Source organism: Saccopteryx leptura, chromosome 2 (genome assembly GCF_036850995.1).
Source record: "Saccopteryx leptura isolate mSacLep1 chromosome 2, mSacLep1_pri_phased_curated, whole genome shotgun sequence".
In the NCBI taxonomy this organism is placed as follows: domain Eukaryota; kingdom Metazoa; phylum Chordata; class Mammalia; order Chiroptera; family Emballonuridae; genus Saccopteryx; species Saccopteryx leptura.
Genome location: NC_089504.1, coordinates 116,056,208 through 116,079,931, shown reverse-complemented (window position 1 = coordinate 116,079,931; position 23,724 = coordinate 116,056,208). Strand labels below are relative to the sequence as shown.

The window sequence follows — 23,724 nt, the reverse complement described above, 5'->3', positions numbered from 1 at the left end:
TGTGGCCACTTCCTTCAAATGGAAGGCTCGGTTCTGCTTTGCAGCCCTCCTGTTCTCCCCCAGGAGTGCCCTTTATTGCTCCCCAGGGAGAACTTCCTGTCTTCTCTGTCCTCACTTTCCATAGACACATCTGATCCGCCCCATCCTGCCTTGTAGCTGATGACCTCCTCACCTCTTTATCATTTTCTTAATGTTGTCTTTGAAGTACAAGTTTTTAATTAAAAAAAAATTATTTTTTTTTTACAGAGACAGAGAGAGTCAGAGAGAGGGATAGATAGGGATAGACAGGGACAGACAGGAACGGAGATGAGAAGCATCAATCATCAGTTTTTCGTTGCGACACCTTAGTTGTTCATTGATTGCTTTCTCATATGTGCCTTGACCGCGGGCCTTCAGCAGACCAAGTGACCCCTTGCTCGAGCCAGCAACTTTGGGTCCAAGCTGGTGAGCTTTGCTTAAACCAGATGAGCCCGCAGTCAAGCTGGTGACCTTGGGGTCTTGAACCTGGGTCCTCCGCATCCCAGTCCAATGCTGTATCCACTGCGCCACCGCCTGGTCAGGCCAAGTTTTTAATTTTGATGAAGCCTAATTTACCCATTTTTTTTTTCTTTTATGCAGTATGCTTTTGTCATATCTAAAAAAATCTTTGCCTAACCCAAGGTCTAGAAGATTTTTTATTTTTCTTCCAAAACTTTTAACACTTCCATTTGGGTCTCTAGTATATTTTGAGCTTTTTCATATATGGTGTAAAGTAAGAGTCAATGTTCATCATTTTGCGTGTGGATATCCCAGTACCATTTACTGAAAAGATGGTCTTTTACCCTTTGAAGTATTACAGCACCTTTGTCAAAAATCAACTGTTCATACAGGTCACTTCTGGACTACCAAGTGTGTTTCAGTGACTCTATGTCTACTTTTATGTTAGTACCACATCTTTCTTTTTTTTTGGATTTTTCTGAAGCTGGAAACGGGGAGAGACAGTAGACAGACTCCTGCATGCGCCCGACAGGGATCCACCCGGCACGCCCACCAGGGGGGCGACGCTCTGCCCCTCCGGGGTGTCGCTCTGTCGCAACCAGAGCCTAGTCTAGCACCTGGGACAGAGGCCAAGGAGCCATCCCCAGCATCCGGGCTATCTTTGCTCCAATGGAGCCTCGCTGCGGGAGGGGAAGAGAGAGACAGAGAGGAAGGAGAGGGGGAGGGGTGGAGAAGCAGATGGGCGCTTCTCCTGTGTGCCCTGGCTGGGAATCGAACCCGGGACTTCTGCATGCCAGGCCGATGCTCTACCACTGAGCCAACCAGCCAGGGCCAGTACCACATCTGATAACTGAAGCTTTATAGTAAGTTTTGAAATTGGGAAACTTAACTGCTACAAACTTCTTCTTGTCAAAATGGTTTCAGCTACTGTGGTCCTTTTGTATTACCTACAGACTTAGTATTTGTCAATTTCTAAATAAAAATAAAAAAAGCCGCTGAAATTTTGATAGTTAGGACTAAGCTGAAAATATAAATATATTGTTCAATTTGGGGAAAATTGGCATTTTAACATGAGATCTTCCAATCCATGAACATGAGATCTCTTTCCATTTATTTAGGTCTTACTTAATTTCCTTTAGCAATGTTTTGTAATTTTCATTGTACAGGTCTTTACTTCTCTTGCCAAGTTTATACCTAAGTATTTTATTATTTTTGGTACTATCATGAATGAAATTACCTTCTAAATTTTAATTTAGATTGTTTATTGGTTAATGTGTGGAAACTGATTTTTATGTTGATCTTGTACCTTGTGACTATGTTGAACTTGTTTATTAGTTCTCACAGTTTTGTGTATGTATGTGTGTATCAACAGGTGTTTAACAAATGAATGATAAACTGAAGGGACCAACATCATATAGTTAGTAACTATGAAAAAACTAGAAGCAAAATTAAGGTCTTATGCCTCTGCTTAGCCTCAAAATGTCAAGAAAACAAGCCAAGTGTTCCCTGGAGCGGAAGAGGCAGAAAGAGAAGTAAAGACGCATGTTTTCAATTTCACCAAGATAAATGCTACACTGCCATGGCTAGCATTACCTGACCCATCACTGTGCCAAACAAGTAGGACTCACCAGAGCCTAGCAGAGACAGCAAGTGGCTGGGCAAAGCCAAAGAACATGGCTGCCTCATCCCAGAGCCACTCCCACCGGGAGGCAAGCCAGCAAGGGCTGTAAAGCCATTCCTGTTCCTCTGTTCCTTAGAATCCTGGTCTAAGCTCCTCCTGACTACAACCTGATGATGTTTGAGTCTTGTGTTTTATGGAACCTGTGCTAAACATATGTTTGTGTGTACATAACTGACTGCATGCTAATGTACCAAAATTGGAAACTCAAGGAGGGACATATATCTTTCAGCAGCTAGTTGACATGGAAACACAATACATGTTTTGTTTTTTTTTGGCACCAAAAAATTTTTTTTACTAAATTTATAATAGTGAAACATAACAATGTATGAATTCATAATCCTGGAAATAAATACTATGTATCTGGTTTAGAGAAATAAGTCTTTTTTTGTAGAAGCAAATATTTCTTAGGAATTATGGCTATCCCTTCATTGTTGAATCATATCCCCGTATTTCACAAAACAAAGATGTCACTAGTTTCCTTCACAGAATGATGGGGTTTTGAGCCAATTATTAGGTGGATTTGGTACTTCTGGACTTGGTAAATAGAGCCTTAGCTTATTCAGTAAAAAGGTTCTAACCTTAACTGTGCCATAATTTAATAATTTCAGGTTAAGTCACATAGTTTAACTGTGTCCAATATTTATGGAGAACAAATTTCAACAAAGAGAGCATATAACAAAAGAGTAATCTTGCACACCTTTAACAATTTACCCTAAACTGGCCATTTTCAACCTTTTGGGGTATAAGATACTCTAGCAAAATTAATTTGACTTATAAATGTACTTACTCCCTAAAAGTCTTTTGTGTTTTAGATTTAGAATACCCTTTTATATATTAAAAACATCACAGGAAGCAGTACAAAACCATTTGTGGTGGTCACTGAACTAAGTATATATAATCGTCTAGGGCAGTGGTTCTTAGCCTTTGGTGACAAAAAAAAAGTCATTTATTAAAGCAGATTCCTAGGTTCCCTCAAATTCTGACTTAATATATGCATTCAGGAGATTCTGTAATGGTGACCTCTGGACAGCTCTTTGACACACACTGCCTTAAGGGATGAGGGAGGGAGATTTTTGGAATACAGAAGACACTATAAAAATGAAATAGATAAACCTGTTAGTGAGTAATATGTTTAGAAATCATTGTTGTAAATCATCACAATTCCTTCATTTTAATGGGTAACGGTTTGAAAATCAATATCTAACCACCTACCCAACAAAGGCAAAAGTTTTCCCTCTGGCATCTGGCTCCTTAATTGCGTTAATGATTCCTTTGGACACATCTACAACCTGTAAGAAATTATAACGTGTTCAAGTGATCACTGAAAGAGAGGAAAACAGAGTCAGGGGAAAGAAGGAATTAAAGGAGAAAGGGAAGAAGGAAGAGAAGGAATAAAAGCAGGTCACATGAATCACACACACAGACACATACACACACCATGATAAATTAAAATAATGGCATGTCTGTTTTCAGAAAGCTTCCTACAGAACACAATTCTCAAGGGCTCAAATAACTCCACATGGGAAGTTTTTAAATACATTTATAGTTAGAACATGTTTACCTTCATATGGCTGTCAAAACCTCTCTGATTTGCCTTTGCCCACATAGCTCCACTCGCCTGTTACTAAGCTCTCTCCCCTATTAGGCTGAACCACATGGGCTTGCCTATATTCTACCACTCTGACTTAAAAAAAATAATTTTATATGGTTGCAGATCTCATGGTTTTCAACTGGGGTGAATTTGGCACCCAGGGGACATTTGGCAAATGCCTAGAGATTTTTAGTTGTCACAACTTGGGGATGGGGAGGGAATACTACTGCCATCTGGTGGTTAGAGCTATTCCACAATGGCCCCTACAACAAAGGATTATCTGGCCCCAATGCCAATAGTGCCACAGCTTAGAAACCCTAGTTCAACTGAATATGGACTCCAACGTGCTCTCTCACCTCCGGGCCTCTGAACACGCTGTTCCCTCTGCACAGGATACTCCACCCCAACCTCATCATCTGACCTACTGTTGTCATTCTTAAGGTCTCACCTGAGATGCCACTTCTTCAGGAGGTCTTCCCTGACCCTCATCTGGATTAAGTGTCCCTCTGACATAGTTTTGTAAACCCCTTTTCCTATCACAGAACTCATCATATTGCATGATAATTGCTTTTCTGACATGCCTCTAACTGAGAACATCTTGAGGATAGCAACTTGTGTCTGTATAGTTAATATCTCCATAGCCCCCAAAACACATACAGTGTGCCTAGCACATTAAGGGTTTAATACATTTTCCTTAAGTGAATGAACAGGTGAAGACACAGAATACATGTAGCTCCTAGGTAAATCGAAAGGCAATCAGTTGAAGTAAACTGACAAGGAAGAAAATGACAGAGTTACAGTATTAGGGAAAAAAAACAGAAAACCAATCAAAAGCCCCTTCATCCTCGGTACTTACATAGACTGGCTGTTTCACTGTCTTCTGGCCCAGGGCCATGAGAGGCACACCACCAAACCAGCGGATATCTGGCAGAAGAAAGAGAACCATTCTTTGAAGGCCTACACTGCTACAAGACCCACCAACTTCCAGGTACTCCTGGTTAGCACAATCATTTTGTATAACAGAAATAATGAAATAAATATAGATTGACTCTGAGGAAACTAATAAGCAGTCAGTTATTTTTCTTGCAAACAAATATGGAAACTAAAAAGGCCACATACTATTTAAGGACACGAAGAGAAAGGGAACGAGGTCAAATAGTTTGGCTTCTTGTCTTCTCTATGATGCTATATATATGGCCACTTCCAAGACTGAACTCTAAAAACATTGCACTCCATTTTAAGAAGGACTATAGCATTGACAGATCAGTGATAGAACACATGTAACCCAGAAAAAGTTAAAAATGGGAATTTAGTACATGATAAATGCAGTACCACAAATATGTGGAAAATGGAAAAATTATTTACTGTGTGGTGCTGAGACCTTCATTCTACTATTTGGAAAAAGAAAAAGAAATGGCTCACATAACATCATTAACCAAAACAAACCAAATCCCAAGTAGATTAAATATAAAGGCAAAAAAAGCTTTCAAAAAAATTTTTTAAGTAGAAATTATTTATTAAAGCACCAAAAAGAATAAAATACTTAGGAATGAACTTAATCATGCTGGCTAAAGACCTGCACAGTAAAAACTATAAAACACTACCAAAAGATATTTAAAGACACAGTGAATGGAAAGACAGTCATGTTCGTGGACTGGAACATAATACTGTTAAATGTCGACAGTACCCAAAGCCATGCACAGATATAATGCAATCCTTACCAAAATCTCAGTGGTGTTTTCACAGAAATATAGAAAACTTCATCCTAAAATTCATATGGACTCTTAAGGAAACGTGAATAGTCAAAACTATCTTGAAAAAGAAAAATAAAGTTGGCAGTCTCACACTTCCTAATTTTAAAACTTATTTTAAGCTACAGTAGTAGAAAACAGTATACAGTGATCAAAACCGTGGCATAAAAACAGACCGATCTGCCCTGGCCGGTTGGCTCAGCGGTAGAGCGTCGGCCTAGCGTGCAGAGGACCCGGGTTCGATTCCGGCCAGGGCACACAGGAGAAGCGCCCATTTGCTTCTCCACCCCTCCGCCGCGCCTTCCTCTCTGTCTCTCTCTTCCCCTCCCGCAGCCAAGGCTCCATTGGAGCAAAGATGGCCAGGGCGCTGGGGATGGCTCTGTGGCCTCTGCCTCAGGTGCTAGAGTGGCTCTGGTCGCAACATGGCGACGCCCAGGATGGGCAGAGCATCGCCCCCTGGTGGGCGTGCCGGGTGGATCCCGGTCGGGCACATACGGGAGTCTGTCTGACTGTCTCTCCCTGTTTCCAGCTTCCGGGAAAAAAAAAAACAAAAAAAAACCAGACAGATCAAAGGAGTAGAATAGAAATAGCCATTATATAGATGGTCAAATAACTTCTGACAAGGTGCCAAGGGCATTCAATGGGGAAATGATAGCCTTTTCAACAAATGGTGCCAGGAAAACTAGATTTCCATATATAAAAGAATAAAGTTGTATACTTACATTATATCATATGCAAAAATTAAATCAAAATGGATCAGACACCTAACCAGAGCTAAAATGATAAAATCCTCACAAGAAAACATAGGGAAAAGCTTCATGATATGGGACTTAGCAATGATTTCTTGCATATGACAATAAAAGCATTTGGCAACAAAAGTAAAAATAGATCAGACTACATTAAAATTAAAAGCTTCTGTATTTCAAAGGACACAATGAAGAGAGTGAAAAGGCAACTTAAGGAATAAAAGAAAATATATGCAAATCCTATATCTAATATGGGTTTAGTATCCAGGATATATAAAGAGCTTCCACAATTCAACAATAACAACAAAACAATTAAAAATGAGTCAAGGATGTAAATAGGCATTTCTGCAAACAAGATATACAAATGGCCAATAAGCATAGGAAAAGATGCTCAATATCACTAGTCATTAGGGAAATGCTAATCAAAGCCAAGAGATACTACCTCATATTATTATAAAACAAAACAAAACAAAAAACCTCCGGAAAATAACAAGTATTGATGACAACATAGAAAAATTGGAACCCTATATATTTGGTGGAAATGTGAACTGCTACAGCCACTGTAAAAAATAGTATGGCAGCTCCTCAAAAAATCAAAAATAGAACTACCACATGATCCAGCAAATCCACTTCTCGATATATCCCCCAAAGACTTGAAAGCAAGGTCTCAAGAGATATCTGTACACCCATGTTCATAACAGCATTATTCACAATAGCAAAAGGGTGGAAGCAACACATATTTCCACTGACAGATTAATAAATCAATAAAATGTGGACTATACTACACATAATATACAATGGAATATAATCCAGCCCTAAACAGAAGGGAATCCTGTCACATGCTATACATGGATGAACCTTGAGGACATTATGCTCAGTGAAGGAAGCCACAAAAAGACAAACACTGTGTGACTACACATTTATGAGGTACCTGGACTAGTCAAAATCAAAGATAAAAATTAAAATGGTGGTTGCCAGGGGCTGGAGGGAGGAGGACATGGGAGGTTGCTTAGTGCATATACTGGTAGTTTTAATTTTATAAAAGGACAAGTTTTAGAGATTGGTTGGACTACAATGTGAATATAGATAACAGTACTGAACCGTATACTTAGAAATGGTTAAGATGGTGTCCTAGTCTGCCATAACAACATACCAGAGTGAAAGCCTAAATTAAACAATAGAAATTTACTTTCTCCCAGCTCTGGAGGCTGGAGAGTCCAAGATCAAGATGTCAGCTGTTTGGGTTCCTAATGAAAACTCTCTCCTAGCTTGCAAACAGTCAGCTGTGTCCTCACAAGGCCTCTCCTTGTATATATACACAGGTGGTACAAAGAGAATCTTTCTTTTCTTATAAGACCACCAATCCTATTGGGTTAGGACCCTACCTTTATGAGCTTATTTTATTTAACCTTATTTACCTGATAAAAACTTTATCTCCAAACACAGTCACATTGGGGATTACAGACTTAGGAAATGAATTTGTGGGGGACACAATCCAGTCAAAAGAAGATAATAAATTTTTGTATTATGTACAGTATTATAGTTTTACCACAACTTTTAAAAAAGTAGAACACAGAAGGTGAAAGGACAGAAGCAAGGGTGGGGGAACACATGATAAAAAACATCCAAATTAGATAGACATCATCTTGAAAAACATCACAAACTGGATAAATGAACTGTGGCACACCCATGCAATGAAGTATTATTCAGCTATAAAAAGAAATGAGCGATCAAGCCATGAAAAGACATGGGGGAAACTCAAATACACATTACTCAGTGAAAGAAGCCAATCGGACAAGGCCACACACTGTATGATTCCTGCTATATGATATTCAGGAAAAGGCAAAACTATGGAAACGCTTAAAAGATCAGTGTTTGCCAAGTGTTAAATGTGAACCGCAGGGGATTTTTAAGACAGGGCAACTATTCTGACAAGATATTCTAATGGTAAGTAAGTATATATTGTTATACATTTGTCAAAATCCACAGAACATACAACATAAAGAATGAACCCTAATGTACACTATGGACTTTAGTTAATAATGATGTACCAATATTGGCTCATCAATTATAACAAATGTACAACACTAATACTGATACAAGAGAACAGTTAATAGGGGAAACTGTTATGGGGAAGCCTGAGGGCTGTTAAAGGATACATGGGAGCTCTGTCTTCCATTCAGATTTTCTGTAAACCTACAACTGCTCTAAAAAATAGTCTTTGTTAATTAAATTAAAATTTTAAAGTAAGTAAGCCAACAAAAAGGTCACAGTAAATATAGTACACATATCTTTAATAGATAAAAAAGCTAAATAAAGCAGTAAGAAAACATCTCCACATGGGCAAAAGACATACACAGAAAACTCACAGAAATAACACAGCCCACGAGGAGAAACAGGAAGCAAATGACCAAAAAAAGGAACTCACTAACCTCCAGATCCTCTCCCAATATACATATAAGTGAATCAAGTAATTGGTAATTCAGTAGAACTGGAAACTAAAGGTTTCTTTTCAGACTTAAAAATTGTATTCTCCTCTTCCACCTCCATAGAAGTATCAGGAAATCTATCTTTTTACCCCTAAAATCTCAAAATCTCATCACTTAGTCAAGGACACTGATATTCTCTGCCAAGACAAGTCTAATTAGCAAACAAAGACCCTGAAAGCAAATATAAAACGTCTCCCAGACTCTGAAAGCAATTTACATATCAACTATTTCTAGATTATTGTGGCCAAATTAGTATTTATTAATTTCTAATCCCATTCCATAGAAATTGCTGTTAACAAGGATACCTAATAAATGTGTCTGACAAAGAGTGATACTACCTCTTTGCTTTTGAAAAATCAACATCAAAAACAGTGGTTTTCAACCACTTGTCTGCAAACAGATACCAGTGAGGCAAATTTCTTGCTGGTCCACAAAAGAGTTAATCACCCTGATGCTATATGGAGATTATAGACCCATGAGTATAGACTCCACAATCTTTATAACTTTTTCAGACTGGCACCATTTGCAGACCAGCAGTTGAAAACCACTGAAGAGACTTGGCAATCAGGCTAAAAGAGAGAAAGCAGTAAGAAACAGGCTTCATATGAAAAGTATAAATGAAGAAGGCATTTAAGCATAAGCTGTGTGCCAGCTGATCTAACAGAGGCTACTCCGTCTAAGTCATATACCACTCTTAAGGTAGACATTACTATCTACATATTAACAGATGAGGAAGCTGCCACTCAGAGACTTGCCAAAATCACAGACCAGTCAGACTCAGGTCTCTGACTTCTATAGGCTCTTTCCATTCATTTAAGATGCTTCTTCTGGTATACAGTAATAAAGATTCTGAGAAGGACCATGTTGACTAGGTAAATATAATGACCTTCAAGGAAAAAATAGCAACTGGAAGAGAAAAAGTATAATCTTAACCTGTCAAGTCAGAGAACACTAATTACCATAGCTTGTGCTTAACTTCAATCTGGTTAACCAGTGTCCTCTCTTCTCTCTCCTACCATTAAGAAAGAGTATGCAACTCCGGCCGGTAACTCAGTAGATAGAGTGTCAGCCCGGAATATGGATGTCCCGGGTTCAATTCCCAATCAGGGCACACAGAAGAAGTGACCATTTGCTTCTTCCCCCACCCTCTCTCCCTTTGCAGTCAGTGGCTCGACTGGTTCAAGTGTAGCTCTGGGCGCTGTGAATAGCTCTGTTGGTCTGAGCACATCAGCCTCAGGCACAAAAAATAGCTCAGTACTCAAGCATCAGCCTCAGACAGGGTTGCCAGGTGGAACCCAGTTGGGGCACATGTGGGAGTCTGCCTCACTGTTTCCCCTCCTTCCACCAAAGGAAAAAAAAAGAAGAAAGAAAAGAAAAAAAGAAAGAATACGCACTTGCAAAATAATTGAGGAATCTATCTTCTCGTCCAAAGATGTCTGACGGCTTTATGATAGTGGCCTCTGGAAATACAGCTCTTACTTCTTTCTCTCCAACAGCCTAAACAAACCAAACAAAACAGAGCTCTGAGATGAGTGGAAAAAGGTTCCATTCTTTCCACTATCGGGATGCTACTTGTATTTCAAAGGTAATAAATTCCTCCAGATTAAGATAACCATACTATTCATAAATCTCAATTACACAGAAATTTTCTTTAAATCACAAATAAAAATGCCCTGTATAGCTTTTGTTGGGTCTCTTCTCATATTTATTCCAGGAAAGCTTACACAGGAGAAAAAAAATCAAAGTAGAATTTTTCTAGCCTCCATTTTTCCTTCTAATTACAGAGTCTCTGGTTTGTGTCAACAACCTAGCAGCTTTTCAGAGAAAGGAGAGCGTGGCTGAGCAGGCCACCATGGTGGACCCGCAGCAGTGTGCACCTTCCCAGAGGAGGCCGGGCTAGGCTTCTTAAGCTTCCTGCCCTCACGTGTTCCCACTGACTCATCTCCTAGACGAGGCCTCTCGTTCAACTGCAGAGTATCATCTTCCTTTCCACCCCAACTTCCTTTCCACCTACACTACCACTGTGGGTGACATCCGTGTCCAAGTGGACTTGGATCTCTCAGTTTCTTGAGCATCTCGACTCCAATGACCACCTCTTCAGGCCACCTCTGCACTCTCAACTCGGTCAGGACACAAACCACATCAACAATGGAAAGTGCCCTTCCTCTGAAGGCACTAAATGAAGACACCCTCCCCTCAGATAACAGCCCTATGCTTCCAGCCTGCTCGTTCTCTGCCTATCTGTTCCTGAGGATAATCCTGAGGGTTCTCAGAAACTCGGGTCCACAGATTCTGCTTTCCTCCATATCCACCCATCCAAACTGTTCTAGTCTAAGATTAGATTTCATGGTCCAACTTCTCAATCACTCTCTCACCAGTAATATAAACTGCCTGTTCTATGTCCTTTCTCCAACCCACCAGGCAAAATCCCAATCCTGGAAGAACCCCATTATCCTCCTTCTCTGAGCCATGCACTCCTGCTGCCTCAGAGCTGGAAGAAATTAAAGAAATAAAAATCACAAATTGATAACATTATATTGAGTGAAGTAAGTAAATCAGAAAAAACTAAGAACTATATGATTCCATACATAGGTGGGACATAAAAATGAGACTCAGAGACATAGACAAGAGTGTGGGGGTTACAGGGAAAGGGGGGGGAGTGGGTGGGGGAGAGGAGGGGCACAAAGAAAACCAGATAGAAGGTGAGAGAAGACTATTTGACTTTGGGTGATGGGTATGCAACATAATTAAATGTCAAAATAACCTGGAGCCCTGGCTGGGTGGCTCAGCGGTAGAGCGTCGGCCTAGCGTGCGGAGGACCCGGGTTCGATTCCCGGCCAGGGCACACAGGAGAAGCGCCCATTTGCTTCTCCACCCCTCCGCCGCGCCTTCCTCTCTGTCTCTCTCTTCCCCTCCCGCAGCCAAGGCTCCACTGGAGCAAAGATGGCCCGGGCGCTGGGGATGGCTCTGTGGCCTCTGCCTCAGGCGCTAGAGTGGCTCTGGTCGCAACATGGCGATGCCCAGGATGGGCAGAGCATCGCCCCCTGGTGGGCAGAGCGTCGCCCCATGGTGGGCGTGCCGGGTGGATCCCGGTCGGGCGCATGCGGGAGTCTGTCTGACTGTCTCTCCCTGTTTCCAGCTTCAGAAAAATGCAAAAAAAAAAAATAATAATAACCTGGAGATGTTTTCTCTGAACATATGCACCCTGATTTATTAATGTCACCCCATCAAAATTAATAAAAAATAAATTTAAAAAAATCACAAAGTGGTATCACTATACAGTCAGGCGCACATAATGTTTTGGTCAACAACAGACCACATATACTATGGTGGGCCCATATAATGAAGCTGAAAACTCCTATCACATAGTGATGTCGTAGCCATCTTAAATTAACATCAAGTCATAGTGCAATGCATTATTCTCATGTGTGCAGTGATGCTGGTGTGAACAAACCTACTTACTGTGCAGCCAGTTATGTAAAAGAATAGCATATACAATTATGTGTGGTCTATAATACTTGATAATGATAGTAAACAACTGTTACTTTTTTTACATATTTACCATACCTACTTTTATTGTTATCTTAGTGTGTACTCTTTCTATGCATACTTTTACTTGTTCTTGACTTAAACCCGTGTTGTTTTGTACAGTAATATCCTGTACAGGCTTGCAGCCTGGGAGCAGTAGGTGTGTAGTAGGCTATACCATCCAGGTGTGTGTGGTGCCTCTGTGATGTTCATGTGACAAAATCGCAAAACGATGCATGTCAGAATGTAACCCCGTAAGTGGCACATGACTAAATTCATGCCAGCAGTTTAACTGGGCCCTGAACATTTCCCACAGAGTATTTTCTTGTCATTACTTTACTCTTCTATGTGACAATTTCAAACATTTTCTATTCTATTCAAATTTCTTCTTTATGTCCCTCTTCCTTCCAGTAAATGATATCACCTGCTAATCCAAAGAGATAACAGAGCAGCAGAAAAAAGTCACATCAAGTTCTCACCACTATATCTACAAACTTGGGTGCATGAAGCAAAGCAACATTTTCTCAATCCATGCTTCCACACAAAGCTGTCGTATCTCCTCACTGCTTCAATTAACAACAAATGCTGCTGAGTCCCTAATGTGTACCTCCAACTCAGACCTCTCTTCTGAGCTGCAGAATCATAAAGCCCGTTCACCCCTATTACCTGGATGATTGACACGCCTCTGAAACACAACCCAAGTCCAAAACTGAATCATCCTCTTCCATTCTCTGTACATTGTAATTCTCAGTCTTTGCTGCACACTGAAATTACCTAGGGAGAGTTAAAAAATACTGATGCCCAAGTCCTGTTCCCAGAGAGTCGAGATGAAGTGGTCTCAGTGCAGCCCAGGCATCAGGACTTTTCAAACTCCCTCAGTGATTCTAATGTGCAGCTAAGGCCAAGAACCACCGCCCTCCAGTCTAGTCCTTCTCGGGTGTCTCTCATCGTATTCAACAGAATCATCAGAATCACCACCGCCCACCCAGTGGTTTAAGCCAAGGGGCTGGCCATTCTGACTCTTCCCTCTTCTCATCAGACTCCCCCCATCCCATGCCTTCCAAACAATCACGAATTCGGACGATTCTATGAACGGTAGGCAGAGGCAGGCAGTGTGCACTCTCTCTCTCCAGTGTACCATGAACATGCAAGGCCTAGGTGTACTGTCAGGCAGTTCTGTGAGTATGGAAAACAAGGTTCATACCAAATATGAACAAACAAACAAAATTAAACACAAAAATCACAGAAAAACAAAGCTAAAGCCCTGAGGAGCCTTGGCAGCAATGTGGCTCAGGTTCCCTATCGCTGGACTTTTCCAGGTAAGTGGACCTATAAACTCCCTCTTGATTTAAGCCAGTTTACACTGAATTTTCTGATGCTAGTAATTAAATGCTCCTAAATAATAAGTGCCCTCTCTCCCCATTATAGACTCCTGGTGCACTGGAAATTATTTTACTTAATGGACTAGAAACAAAGTGTGAGCTAAGACCATGTCTGTTTTACTCACTCTTGTATCCCTAGTGCCTAAGACAATGTATCACATAGTAGGTGCTTCAGAAATAATTTGTTCAATAAAAGAAGGCAGTGAGTCAAAAATATAGAGCCACTGTCAAGGAACTCTGCTCATTCTCAACTTTCACATCACCCTTTCAGAAGCAGCATGAGACATAACTATACAAGAGGTGTCAGAAAAGAGATGGTCCTCCAACCCTGGTTCGGTGGCACAGGTATGACTCTGTGGAGCAGAAATCATTCTGGCATTTATGATGTGCAATGTGCAGTGCTCAAGAAACTGCACGCAAAGGCATGTAATTATAGGGTCTAGTCATCTCTGAAGCCCCTTCACACAGTTCCCTCACACACACAAATCCAATTCTAGTGTAGAAAATTAAAACTCCCCTTTAGTCTTGGACATGTCAATGAGAAACCCTTCTCGTTGAACTCAAGTTTCAGAGGGGCCAGGAGACTCCAGCTCAGTGAACCACTTCCCAAACCAACTTGTTACCTTATTCCTCAGATATCTAGAAGAGCTTTTAATATCAGCATTCAGATGTGAAATGTGAATAAATTTTTCAACTCCAGCTTCCTTGGACACTTGAGCAATTGCCTGAGGAATCTTCACAAAAACATCTTCAAAATCAAAGTTTCTAAAAGAAAAAAAAAAAGAAAAAGGGATCAGTTAAGAACACCTAACGTTATCAGGGTCTCAAAGCTTTTTGTGGTAAGATGATTTTCATTACTACTCTTGGAATTCATAATAGCTAAACTGTAAAATAGCAATAATGTAACCCAAAATCAAAATTAATTTTTATCTGATTACTCACTGTCATTACTGTATATAATTCAAGGCTTACTAAAGTTACAAATCAGCATGCATGAGTCTGTGTCCTCAGAGAAGTCCAGGCTGAGGCTGGAAAGCATCTGGCTGTACTGGACTGTTCAAGCGCACGCAGCACATCACTCCGCTCACTCACACAGAACTCATGCAATTCAATCCCTGGGGGTGGGGAACCACTGGGCACGCAAGTGGTTGGTACGTAAATGGCTGCTTTTTGAGGAACTAATTTAAAACGTGACCACTACAATGCCTAACATATACATGGTGCCCAGTAAGTACCTACTGAAGCCTAAGACAGTTTAAACAAAGAAAAAATGAGTCAAAGCCTCACTTGCTTTCCCATTCTCGCCCAACAAGGTTGATGACCACATTGCTGTGCTCCACTGCTCTTCGGATGGAATCCTTGTTTCTCCCATTCCATTCCTGTAACAGCAAGAGCCAATCAGATGAAAGCAGAAGGGTGCACGCTAGCACTTAGCATTTCAGTAGGGCCACACCCCCACCTCCTGGCAAATTTCAAAGTGGACCATCTGTTGCAGTCACACTACAGTGCCATTTATTACAGCAGGAATATGCTGAGGTCTCAAACCTCCTGCTGATTCTCTGACTCCTTCGGAGATAAATAGGTGAAAGCCCACTTTATTCAGATAATCAAATGGTAGAAATAATAAAAATATTCTATTCATTTTTAATGGGGCACATCAATCTTTGTCCACCCAACTGTCTATAAAGGAATCCAGTAATCAAGTCTCCCTTCCTGAAAGTTTGCCAAAGAACCATGAATCATCTAGGAGCTAAACTGAGTTTCCCTTTGAGTAGCAATCTGTTACAGACCCAAGGGAGGTCTCTTAAAAGCTAACAATAAATTGGGAGCATTCATAACAATTCCGTATTTCTTTTTAACTCTCTCCTCTTTGCAATCCCAGATCTGGTCATTTCTACTTTAAAGAAATGAAAACAACACTCAAAGAGAAGTGGCCTGCCTAAAACTCCAGGGCAAGCCAATGGCAGATGTGGGTGTAGAATGACACTTCTAAGCATCAGTTAGGACTCCAGTAAGATCAATGATTCTTATTCAAAACAGTAACTGGGAATTAAATAACCCAGAGAAAGGTACAACGTTTTCTATGTTAACAGGAAACTCAATTTTTAAAGCATTTTATAGGGTCAAATATTAAGTGTGTATGAGTGAACAGAGTGAGAGGGAGAGTAAGAGGGGAAGGGAAAGAGAAAGGGGGGAGGGAGAGTTCTTTGAAGGAGAAGAGAGAGAGGGAGAGAAAACGAGTGAGCATGTGCAAGCACACTCAAATGCCTGTGTAATTTAGAAAAGAATGAAAGGATTACTATAGAAATCAGAGTCAAAAACAAAAAGAGGGAGCCCTTAGCAGGAGAAAGCAGTCACAAATCTACGTATGATGGAGAGCAGGGAGCAAGGGACAGTGCAGAGTAAGAGCTCTGGAGTCAGACAGGAATGCAAGTCCCAGTTTGCCATTTTCTAACAGTGTACAGATGCCTCCACCTCCAGGGAACATCTGAAAGTACTGTACAGTCGAACTCGTGAGGTTGCCATGAAGATTTAGTAAAATATACATAAAACCTACAGCAGTGTGTGACCTACTCAAAATCAAACAAACAAACAAACAACCCCCCCCCCAAAAAAAAGCCCAGCAAGCAGCTCTAAACATAAAGAGCTAAAAAAAAAAAAAAATTCAGCAAAACTGGAAAAGGTGAAAGAGGAAGCATCTAAAAAGAAAAGAAACCTCGAGAGTGGAAGAGTCTGAGGCCCTCACTGCATAAACAGCCCTAGAATGAGGTCTGGAGAGAAGGAATCAAAGGGAAACCACCTGGGGTATGGCCCAAGAACCCCGGTCAGACCAGGAGGACAGTCAGTCAGCAGTTTCAACAGAGACTGAAGCAGAGATATCAGAACCTCACACTATCGTCCATCCTTCTCAAAACTAAACAACAGTAATACAGTGAGGTCCCCGTCCACCTCAATTTTACTTTCTCTGGACTTCCCCTTTCATAAACATTATTCTATTCAAAGTTATGTGTTTGCTGGTGTTTTGTGTCCGCATTCCCTAAGACTGTGAGCTCCCTGTGCACTTGCTCATCAAGACATGCTCACAGCATAGCTCAACCCCAGGCACATCACAGACGTGCCATAAGTATCTGTGGACAGAATGGACGGGGTCATGCAGTTCAATTCCAATGACTCCACATTTGCAAGCCAGTAAGTGTTCACCTATCACCTGTAAAATATTTTAATTTTGAGGACAAAGTGACCAATAATCTTAAATTACAAAACACTAGGAAAAACCCAAGCTCCTGCAACTATATTACCAAGATATTTGAGAATAAGATTTTGGAAACAGAAGTAAAAAGACAAAAGAATAAGAAAAAATAGAGAGAGAGAGAGAGAGAGAGAGAATAAAATTTTGGAAAAAAAACACTTTAGAAACAAGAAATTTACAGCCCTGGTCGGTTGGCTCAGTGGACTGAGTGCCGGCCCAGCATGCAGATGTCCCAGGTTCGATCCCCGGTCAAGGCACACATGAGAAGTGACCATCTACTTCTCTTCCCCTCACTCTTTCCCTTCTCTTTCCTCTTCGGCTCCTGCAACCAGTGGCTTAGTTAGTCTGAGCAACAGCCTCAGGCACCGAGGATAGCTCAGTTGATTCAAGCATCACCTCCAAAGGGGCTGGGGGGGTGGGGGGGTGCCAGGTGGATCTCAGTTGGGGTGCATGCAGGAGTCTGTCTCCCTCTTTCCCCTCCTTTCACTTAAAAAAAAATGGAAAGAAAAGAAACAAGAAATCCCCAATATAAATACTTAGCTTATGAACATTCAGTAAAAAATGAAATGTCATTAAAAGTCAGTACTTAAAGAGATCACAAATCATCTGTATAATATCAGATGTTAAGGATGTTTACCAAATATTTTTTTAAAAGGGGAACATGTACAAATGGAAGAGCTCAGTTCCACACACAATGATGGAAAGGATGGATAAGAAAAGTTAACTAAGAGAACAGTATGAAGCTAAAAGATCCAAGCATCAAGGCCCAGAGCATTTCTCAGCACAAAGCTGCAGACATTCTGGGCAGCATAATTCCTGTGGAAAGGGACTGTCCTGTGCAGTGTAAAATATTTAGCATCTCTGCGCCCACCTAATAAACCAATAAGGTCTCCAGTCTCCACAACAGCCAAAAGGGCCCACACATGCTTGATCACTCCCTTGAAGGGTCCCCCACGCCCCATTCTACTGGTAACTACTGGCATAGAGGAAGAACCTACAGACTTCAGAACAACAAGGAATACTCAGGAAGAACTGTTGTAACTTAAGTCTCTACCAAGCAAACCGAGTTATAGAACACCCCACTTGTGATTTTTCTCTGTGTACAGAAGTACTGTCCAATAGAAATATAACATGAGGCACATATATAAGTCTGAATTTTCTACTGTCCACATTTAAGAGAATAAAAACAGGTGAAATTCATTTTAATAATATACTTTATTTAACCTAATATAGCTAAAATATTATTTTAATATGTATAAATATAAAAAAATTATTGATATAGTATTATTTTCTTCGTACTAAATCTTTGAAATCTGATGTGTACTTTCTACCTCACAGTGCATCCCAATTGAGACCAGCCACATTTCAAGTGCTCGGTAGCCACGTGTGGCGAGGGACGACCATATTGGGCAGCACAGGTCCAGAGCGGGGCTGGCAAGCTACGATCCACAGGCAAATCTAGTCTACACTCTAGCTTTGGAAATAGTTTTACTGGCGCACAGCCACTCCCATCCTTTACATATTGCTTATGGCTGCTTTCAAGTTACAAGGGCAGAGCTGAGTAATCATGACAAAGACTCTATGACCCACAAAGTCTAAAATATTTACTATCTGGGCCTTTCCAGAAAAAGTTTGCCAACTGCTAGACTAGTTTTCAAAACTGCCCTGTGACTAGGGGATGCCTTTGGTCCACTCTGGAATGAAAGTGCTGCTCTGATTAGAGGAATCCTAACCTGTGGTGGAACAGTGGATAAAGTGTCGACCTGGAAATGCTGAGGTCGCCAGTTCGAAACTCTGGGCTTGCCTGGTCAAGGCACATATGGGAGTTGATGCTTCCTGCTCTTCCCCACCTTCTCTCTCTGTCTCTCTCTCCTCTCTCTCTCTCCCTCTCTGTCTCTCTCTCTCCCTTTCTCTCTCCTCTCTAAAATAAATAAATAAAATTTATTTAAAAAAATTAAAAAAAAAAAAAAAAAAAAAAAAGAAAGTGCTGCTCTGTTATCTATATTGCCTCTTTCCTAACAATGACCCTAGTACTCACATTTGTCGATTCTAATAATTAGTAATATAGGCTCTTACCAGAAAGATAATCTGGCCCAGGTCACCCATAGGACGAAGGTGCATGGTGTCATATGCTTCACACCGATACGGTACAATCACCTGCGACCCCATACGTCCTAAAAGAGAATGGATTGAGATAGAATCAATGTTAACGTAATATGAATACAATATATCACAGTGATTTGGTAAATATTTAAATTCCAGTATATGTGACTTGATACTATCTTTAACAAAAAGCATATTTTGCCAAGTCAGAGCTGCCAAAACTCTTCAGTGTCCTATTCCCGTTTTAGCATCCTATACAGGAAGTATGAGGAAGTACGGATGTGTTCACAATGCTCACAACAGAGCAAATGACATAAACCCAAGATAGGAGTTATTTGGAACACTGTTAAAATAAAAGAAACATAGCTCCTGGCTTTTTTATTAGACAGACCTAACAAATGGCACTGGAGTATACTAAATTTGGGAGCTTTACCTACCAAGGTGGTTGACAACATAGCGGCCCAGGAATCCTGTTGCTCCGAACACGGTGGCCACAACCCCACTGACTGAGGAACGCCCACCTTTCCCATGAGGTATGACTGCATGATGAAGCTGGCGCTGGGGTGGACCATGAAATGCAGACGTGGCTAATGCAGGAATAGAAGAACCTTAAAAGTCCAGAATATACAAAAATGGAAAATGTTAATATAAAAGTGACTATGAATACAAATAGCTTCCTTTCCTAGAAACTTGTAATATTATTTTGCTATCAGTATTTTCATTTAATTAGGTTAAAGTTTAAAGTTAACTTTAAAAGTAAATTAAAATAAATTACAAGTTAAATTTATATTAATTTATAATATAAACTAAAAGTTATAATTTAAGTGCAAACAGCAATCATAAACACAAACTACTGCAACAAAGACTGTAAAATATAATATTTAAAAAGTACAAAGTAAACTTCCTGCTCCATAGGATATAATTTGCCTAGGAAGATAAATCACATTAGAACAAAACATTAAACAGTTATAAATTAAGACAATATAAACCTCTACAGTGAAAGAAACTGAGAGAAGTCAAAATATTAAGTTAGATAATCATGAGGAAGAATTCCTGGATAAAGTACTTTGAGAAAGGTTTTAAAGAGCACAAATAGAAAGGATCAATTTCCATGAGAAACACATAACACATATAACAACGTAGAGGCGGGAATAAATAAGCCCAGTATAGAGAATAGCAAAAGACTTTCCTGGAACAGACTCTGAAATTGATGATGAATAAAAAATAAAGTTGATGACATGGATTGGAAGCAAAGGACTATTAGTAGAAAACATTTTTTAAAGGGTGCAATACAGACTTAAAGTGAAACTACTGAAAATCATCAAAAATAAGTAGTAGGCAAGTAAGTAATAAGCAAGTCTGTGCGTTTTCTAGGAATGACTTTCCAGTGGCACTCTTCCTAGAAACCAGGATTTTCCGATCCAAAAGTAGGGAATTGGAGAAAAAGCCTAGCTTACTGAAACAACAGAGATTATATAAAACATTGCAGACACCACACACAGTAACAAAATAAGAAAATAATAATCACTAAACTTACAAAGCTCTTATCAGGTGCCCATATAGTTCTAAATGCTTAATAATTATCTGACTTAATATACCTATCTTTATTGGCACTTTACAGATGAAGAACTAAGGCTCAAAGAGGTTGAGTGACTAGCTCAAAGAGCTAGCAGAGAATGAAAAGCAGCCCAGTGAAATAAGAGAAAAAAACAAAAGAAAATAGTATCCAGAAACCAAATGAAAAAGTAATTGATGGAGAGAATACAGTAGCACCCCCTTACACTTAGCGACTCAGGGGATGCCTGAAACTACAGACAGTACCAAACCCTGTATGTACTACTATGTTTCCCTAGATAGACATACCTTTTCACTTACTGGCAGCACTTTAAAGCTGCTCTTTAGAATATCCCAACTATCAGCATCACTCCTCTTGCTCTTTGAGACCAGTATTAAGTAAGATAAGGATTACTTTGAAGACTAGCACAGTAATACCTGATAATCGATCTGATAACTGAGACAGCTACTAAGTGACTAACGAACGGTAACTCAGGGGTCCCCAAACTACAGCCCCCTGAGGCCATTCATCCGGCCCCGCTGCACTTCCGGAAGGGACACCTCTTTCATTGGTGGTCAGTGAGAGGAGCACATTGACCATCTCATTAGCCAAAAGCAGGCCCATAGTTCCTATTGAAATACTGGTCAGTTTGTTGATTTAAATTTACTTGTTCTTTATTTTAAATATTGTATTTGTTCCCGTTTTGTTTTTTTTTACTTTAAAATAAGATATGTGCAGTGTGCATAGGGATTTGTTCATAGTTTTTTTTTATAGTCTGGCCCTCCAACAGTCTGAGGGACAATGAACTGGCCCTCTGTGGAAAAAGTTTGGGGACCCCTGGGGTAACTACACAGCGTGGATATGGACAAAGGAATGATGCACATTCTGGCAGGACAAGATTTCATCACGCTACTCAAAATGATGCATAATTTAAAATTTATGAATTGTTTATTTCTGGAATTTTTCCTTAAATATTTTCGGATTTCAGTTGACTAGGCTAAGTAATACTGTGGAAAGCTAAACTGTCAATAGGGATGGGGGGTGTCTACTGGAGTAAACTCTATCAAACAATGCTGAAAAGTGAAGTAGCATGAGGACAGAGGACCACAGGATCTAGAAAATGTTGGTGGTAAGTGGCCTTAACAAGACAATTTTATTGGAACAGTGGGATTAAAGCCTGAATGAGCAGGCAAAAGACAGAATGTAGAGCAAGGAAGTGGTAAGAGTAGTACTGATAACCTTTTGAGGAGATATGATGTAAAGGGACAAAGAAAAATAGGACTAGAGTCACATGAAAACATGGAAGGTTTTTTTAAAAATATGACACATTGATATTAGTATGCTGAAGGAAATAACCCAGTAGAGGAGAAAAACTAATGACTTAAGAGAGGGAATGAAGAGATAAAAAAGGATGGGATTAAATGCAAAGTCTTACATCAGGGCAGAAGGAGATCATCTGAGGGATGGCAAAGAATTGTCACAGGTCACTATTAGATTTTTATGGTGGGAAAAGAGATTTTTCTCACTATTTCTTTGTATAGCAGAAAATGGGAAAGAAGCACATGTTAAAAGTTTTAGGAGGTGGGCAATGTTAAACAACTGTTATAGAAAAAGGGAAAGCAAATTTTCTAGGAAAATGGTAGTGCTGAAAAATCTACTTTGGGACTTGTATCCATGAATTCAAAATAAGGCCAATTAGTTTGGTGTTTTCTCTAGCTCAGTTCTCCATTGCTCAGGGGCAGGCAGGAAATACTGTAGATGGAGAGTTTGGTTTAATCAGTGCTATTCTGACAAAGGGAAATGGGCTGGAGAGTTGAGCATGTAAGAAAGGAATCATTAAAATGATGATTAAGGAAGTGAGGGCACAGGTGAAAGAACAGAATCAATAAGATGGGGCCAATTACTACAGTCAAAGAATTAATAACACAAAGGATTGTTCTGAGGATTAGAGCAAATGTACATAAAGCATTTAGCGCATTGCCTAGCACACGTTTATTATTGCATGAATAATAACTGTTTTCACTTGTTACTACTTCAAAACTTCTCAGAAGGCAATGTTACACTAAACTCAATTGGTTATTTGTTTTTTCAGCAATTATGGGCCAAGAACTATTCTAGAAACTGTAAGTAAAAAAGACAAAGCCCTTGTCCTCATGGAGCTGACATTTGCAGGCGTCCCCAAATGCATGCGGTCCCCTGAGGCCATTTATCCAGCCCCCACCGCACTTCCGGAAGGGGCACCTCTTTCATTGGTGGTCAGTGAGAGGAGCACTGTATGTGGCAGCCCTCCAGCAGTCTGAGGGACAGTGAACTGGCCCCCTGTGTAAAAAGTTTGGGGACCCCTGTTTTAGAGGGTTGATATGAGCAGCAGTAATATATTGATGTGTCTTGCTCATAAATACATATATTATTTTCTTTCTTCTATTATGATCATTAGGAAAGTAACAGTATTTATTCCTTATATTTCTCTGCTCAAAAACCTGTATTGAGCCTGACCAGGCGGTGGCGCAGTGGATAGAGCGTCGGGCTGGGATGCCGAAAACCTGTATTGATTTTCTACCATAATAGCTAAACCAACTGTCTCCAACATATTTTCTTGCATACTACAATATTTTTGAGCATTTACTTATAAATTACATACATGTTCTATGTACTACCAACATTATACATATTACAAACCATGTATTAAAGCACTCAGCACAGTGTGAATGGTTTGAATGACAAAAGTATTAGCTATTGTTGTTATAGAAAACATCTTTTAAAGTTCTAATACCATATTTTTGTATTCCATTATTTCCTCTTACAAAACTCTGCTTGGCTTTCAAAGGCCTCTATTATTTGATCCCATGAAACATAGTCAACTTCCTTTCCTATTATTCCAGATCTACAGGTAGTCATTTCACTGCCTCCTGAGTACTTCACGAGACCATTCTCAGCCCCTTGTCCTTGCCAGTGACAGGAAAATGTCCAAGCTCTCTCACTTTCCAGATCTTAACAACCCTCACAACTGAAGTTCTTCACTGTCTTCCAAGCGTCCCTCACTGCTTCAAATGACACCAATCTTCCCCTTTTCTGATTTCCTCTGGTACTTAATAGTCTCTCCATATCTCACAATTCTATTTATAGTGTTCTGATTATGTTACACACTAGATTTGGCTCTCCAGAGTCTAC

At 40.1% G+C, this 23,724-nt stretch overlaps 1 protein-coding gene across 1 annotated transcript in view; it reads right to left on the bottom strand.

Annotated features, from left to right (window-relative positions):
* The window catches only part of NDUFA9 (NADH:ubiquinone oxidoreductase subunit A9), a 36,500-nt gene that overhangs the window by 11,030 nt on the left and 1,746 nt on the right, over window positions 1–23,724 (bottom strand). Inside the window, exons 2-8 of the mRNA XM_066368613.1 lie at window positions 19,436–19,606; window positions 18,972–19,069; window positions 14,933–15,024; window positions 14,269–14,410; window positions 10,130–10,232; window positions 4,606–4,673; window positions 3,371–3,447 (exon numbers count right to left, since the gene is read on the bottom strand). Coding sequence (XP_066224710.1) covers window positions 3,371–3,447; window positions 4,606–4,673; window positions 10,130–10,232; window positions 14,269–14,410; window positions 14,933–15,024; window positions 18,972–19,069; window positions 19,436–19,606 — 751 coding nt within the window. The remainder of the gene's footprint in view (window positions 1–3,370; window positions 3,448–4,605; window positions 4,674–10,129; window positions 10,233–14,268; window positions 14,411–14,932; window positions 15,025–18,971; window positions 19,070–19,435; window positions 19,607–23,724) is intronic.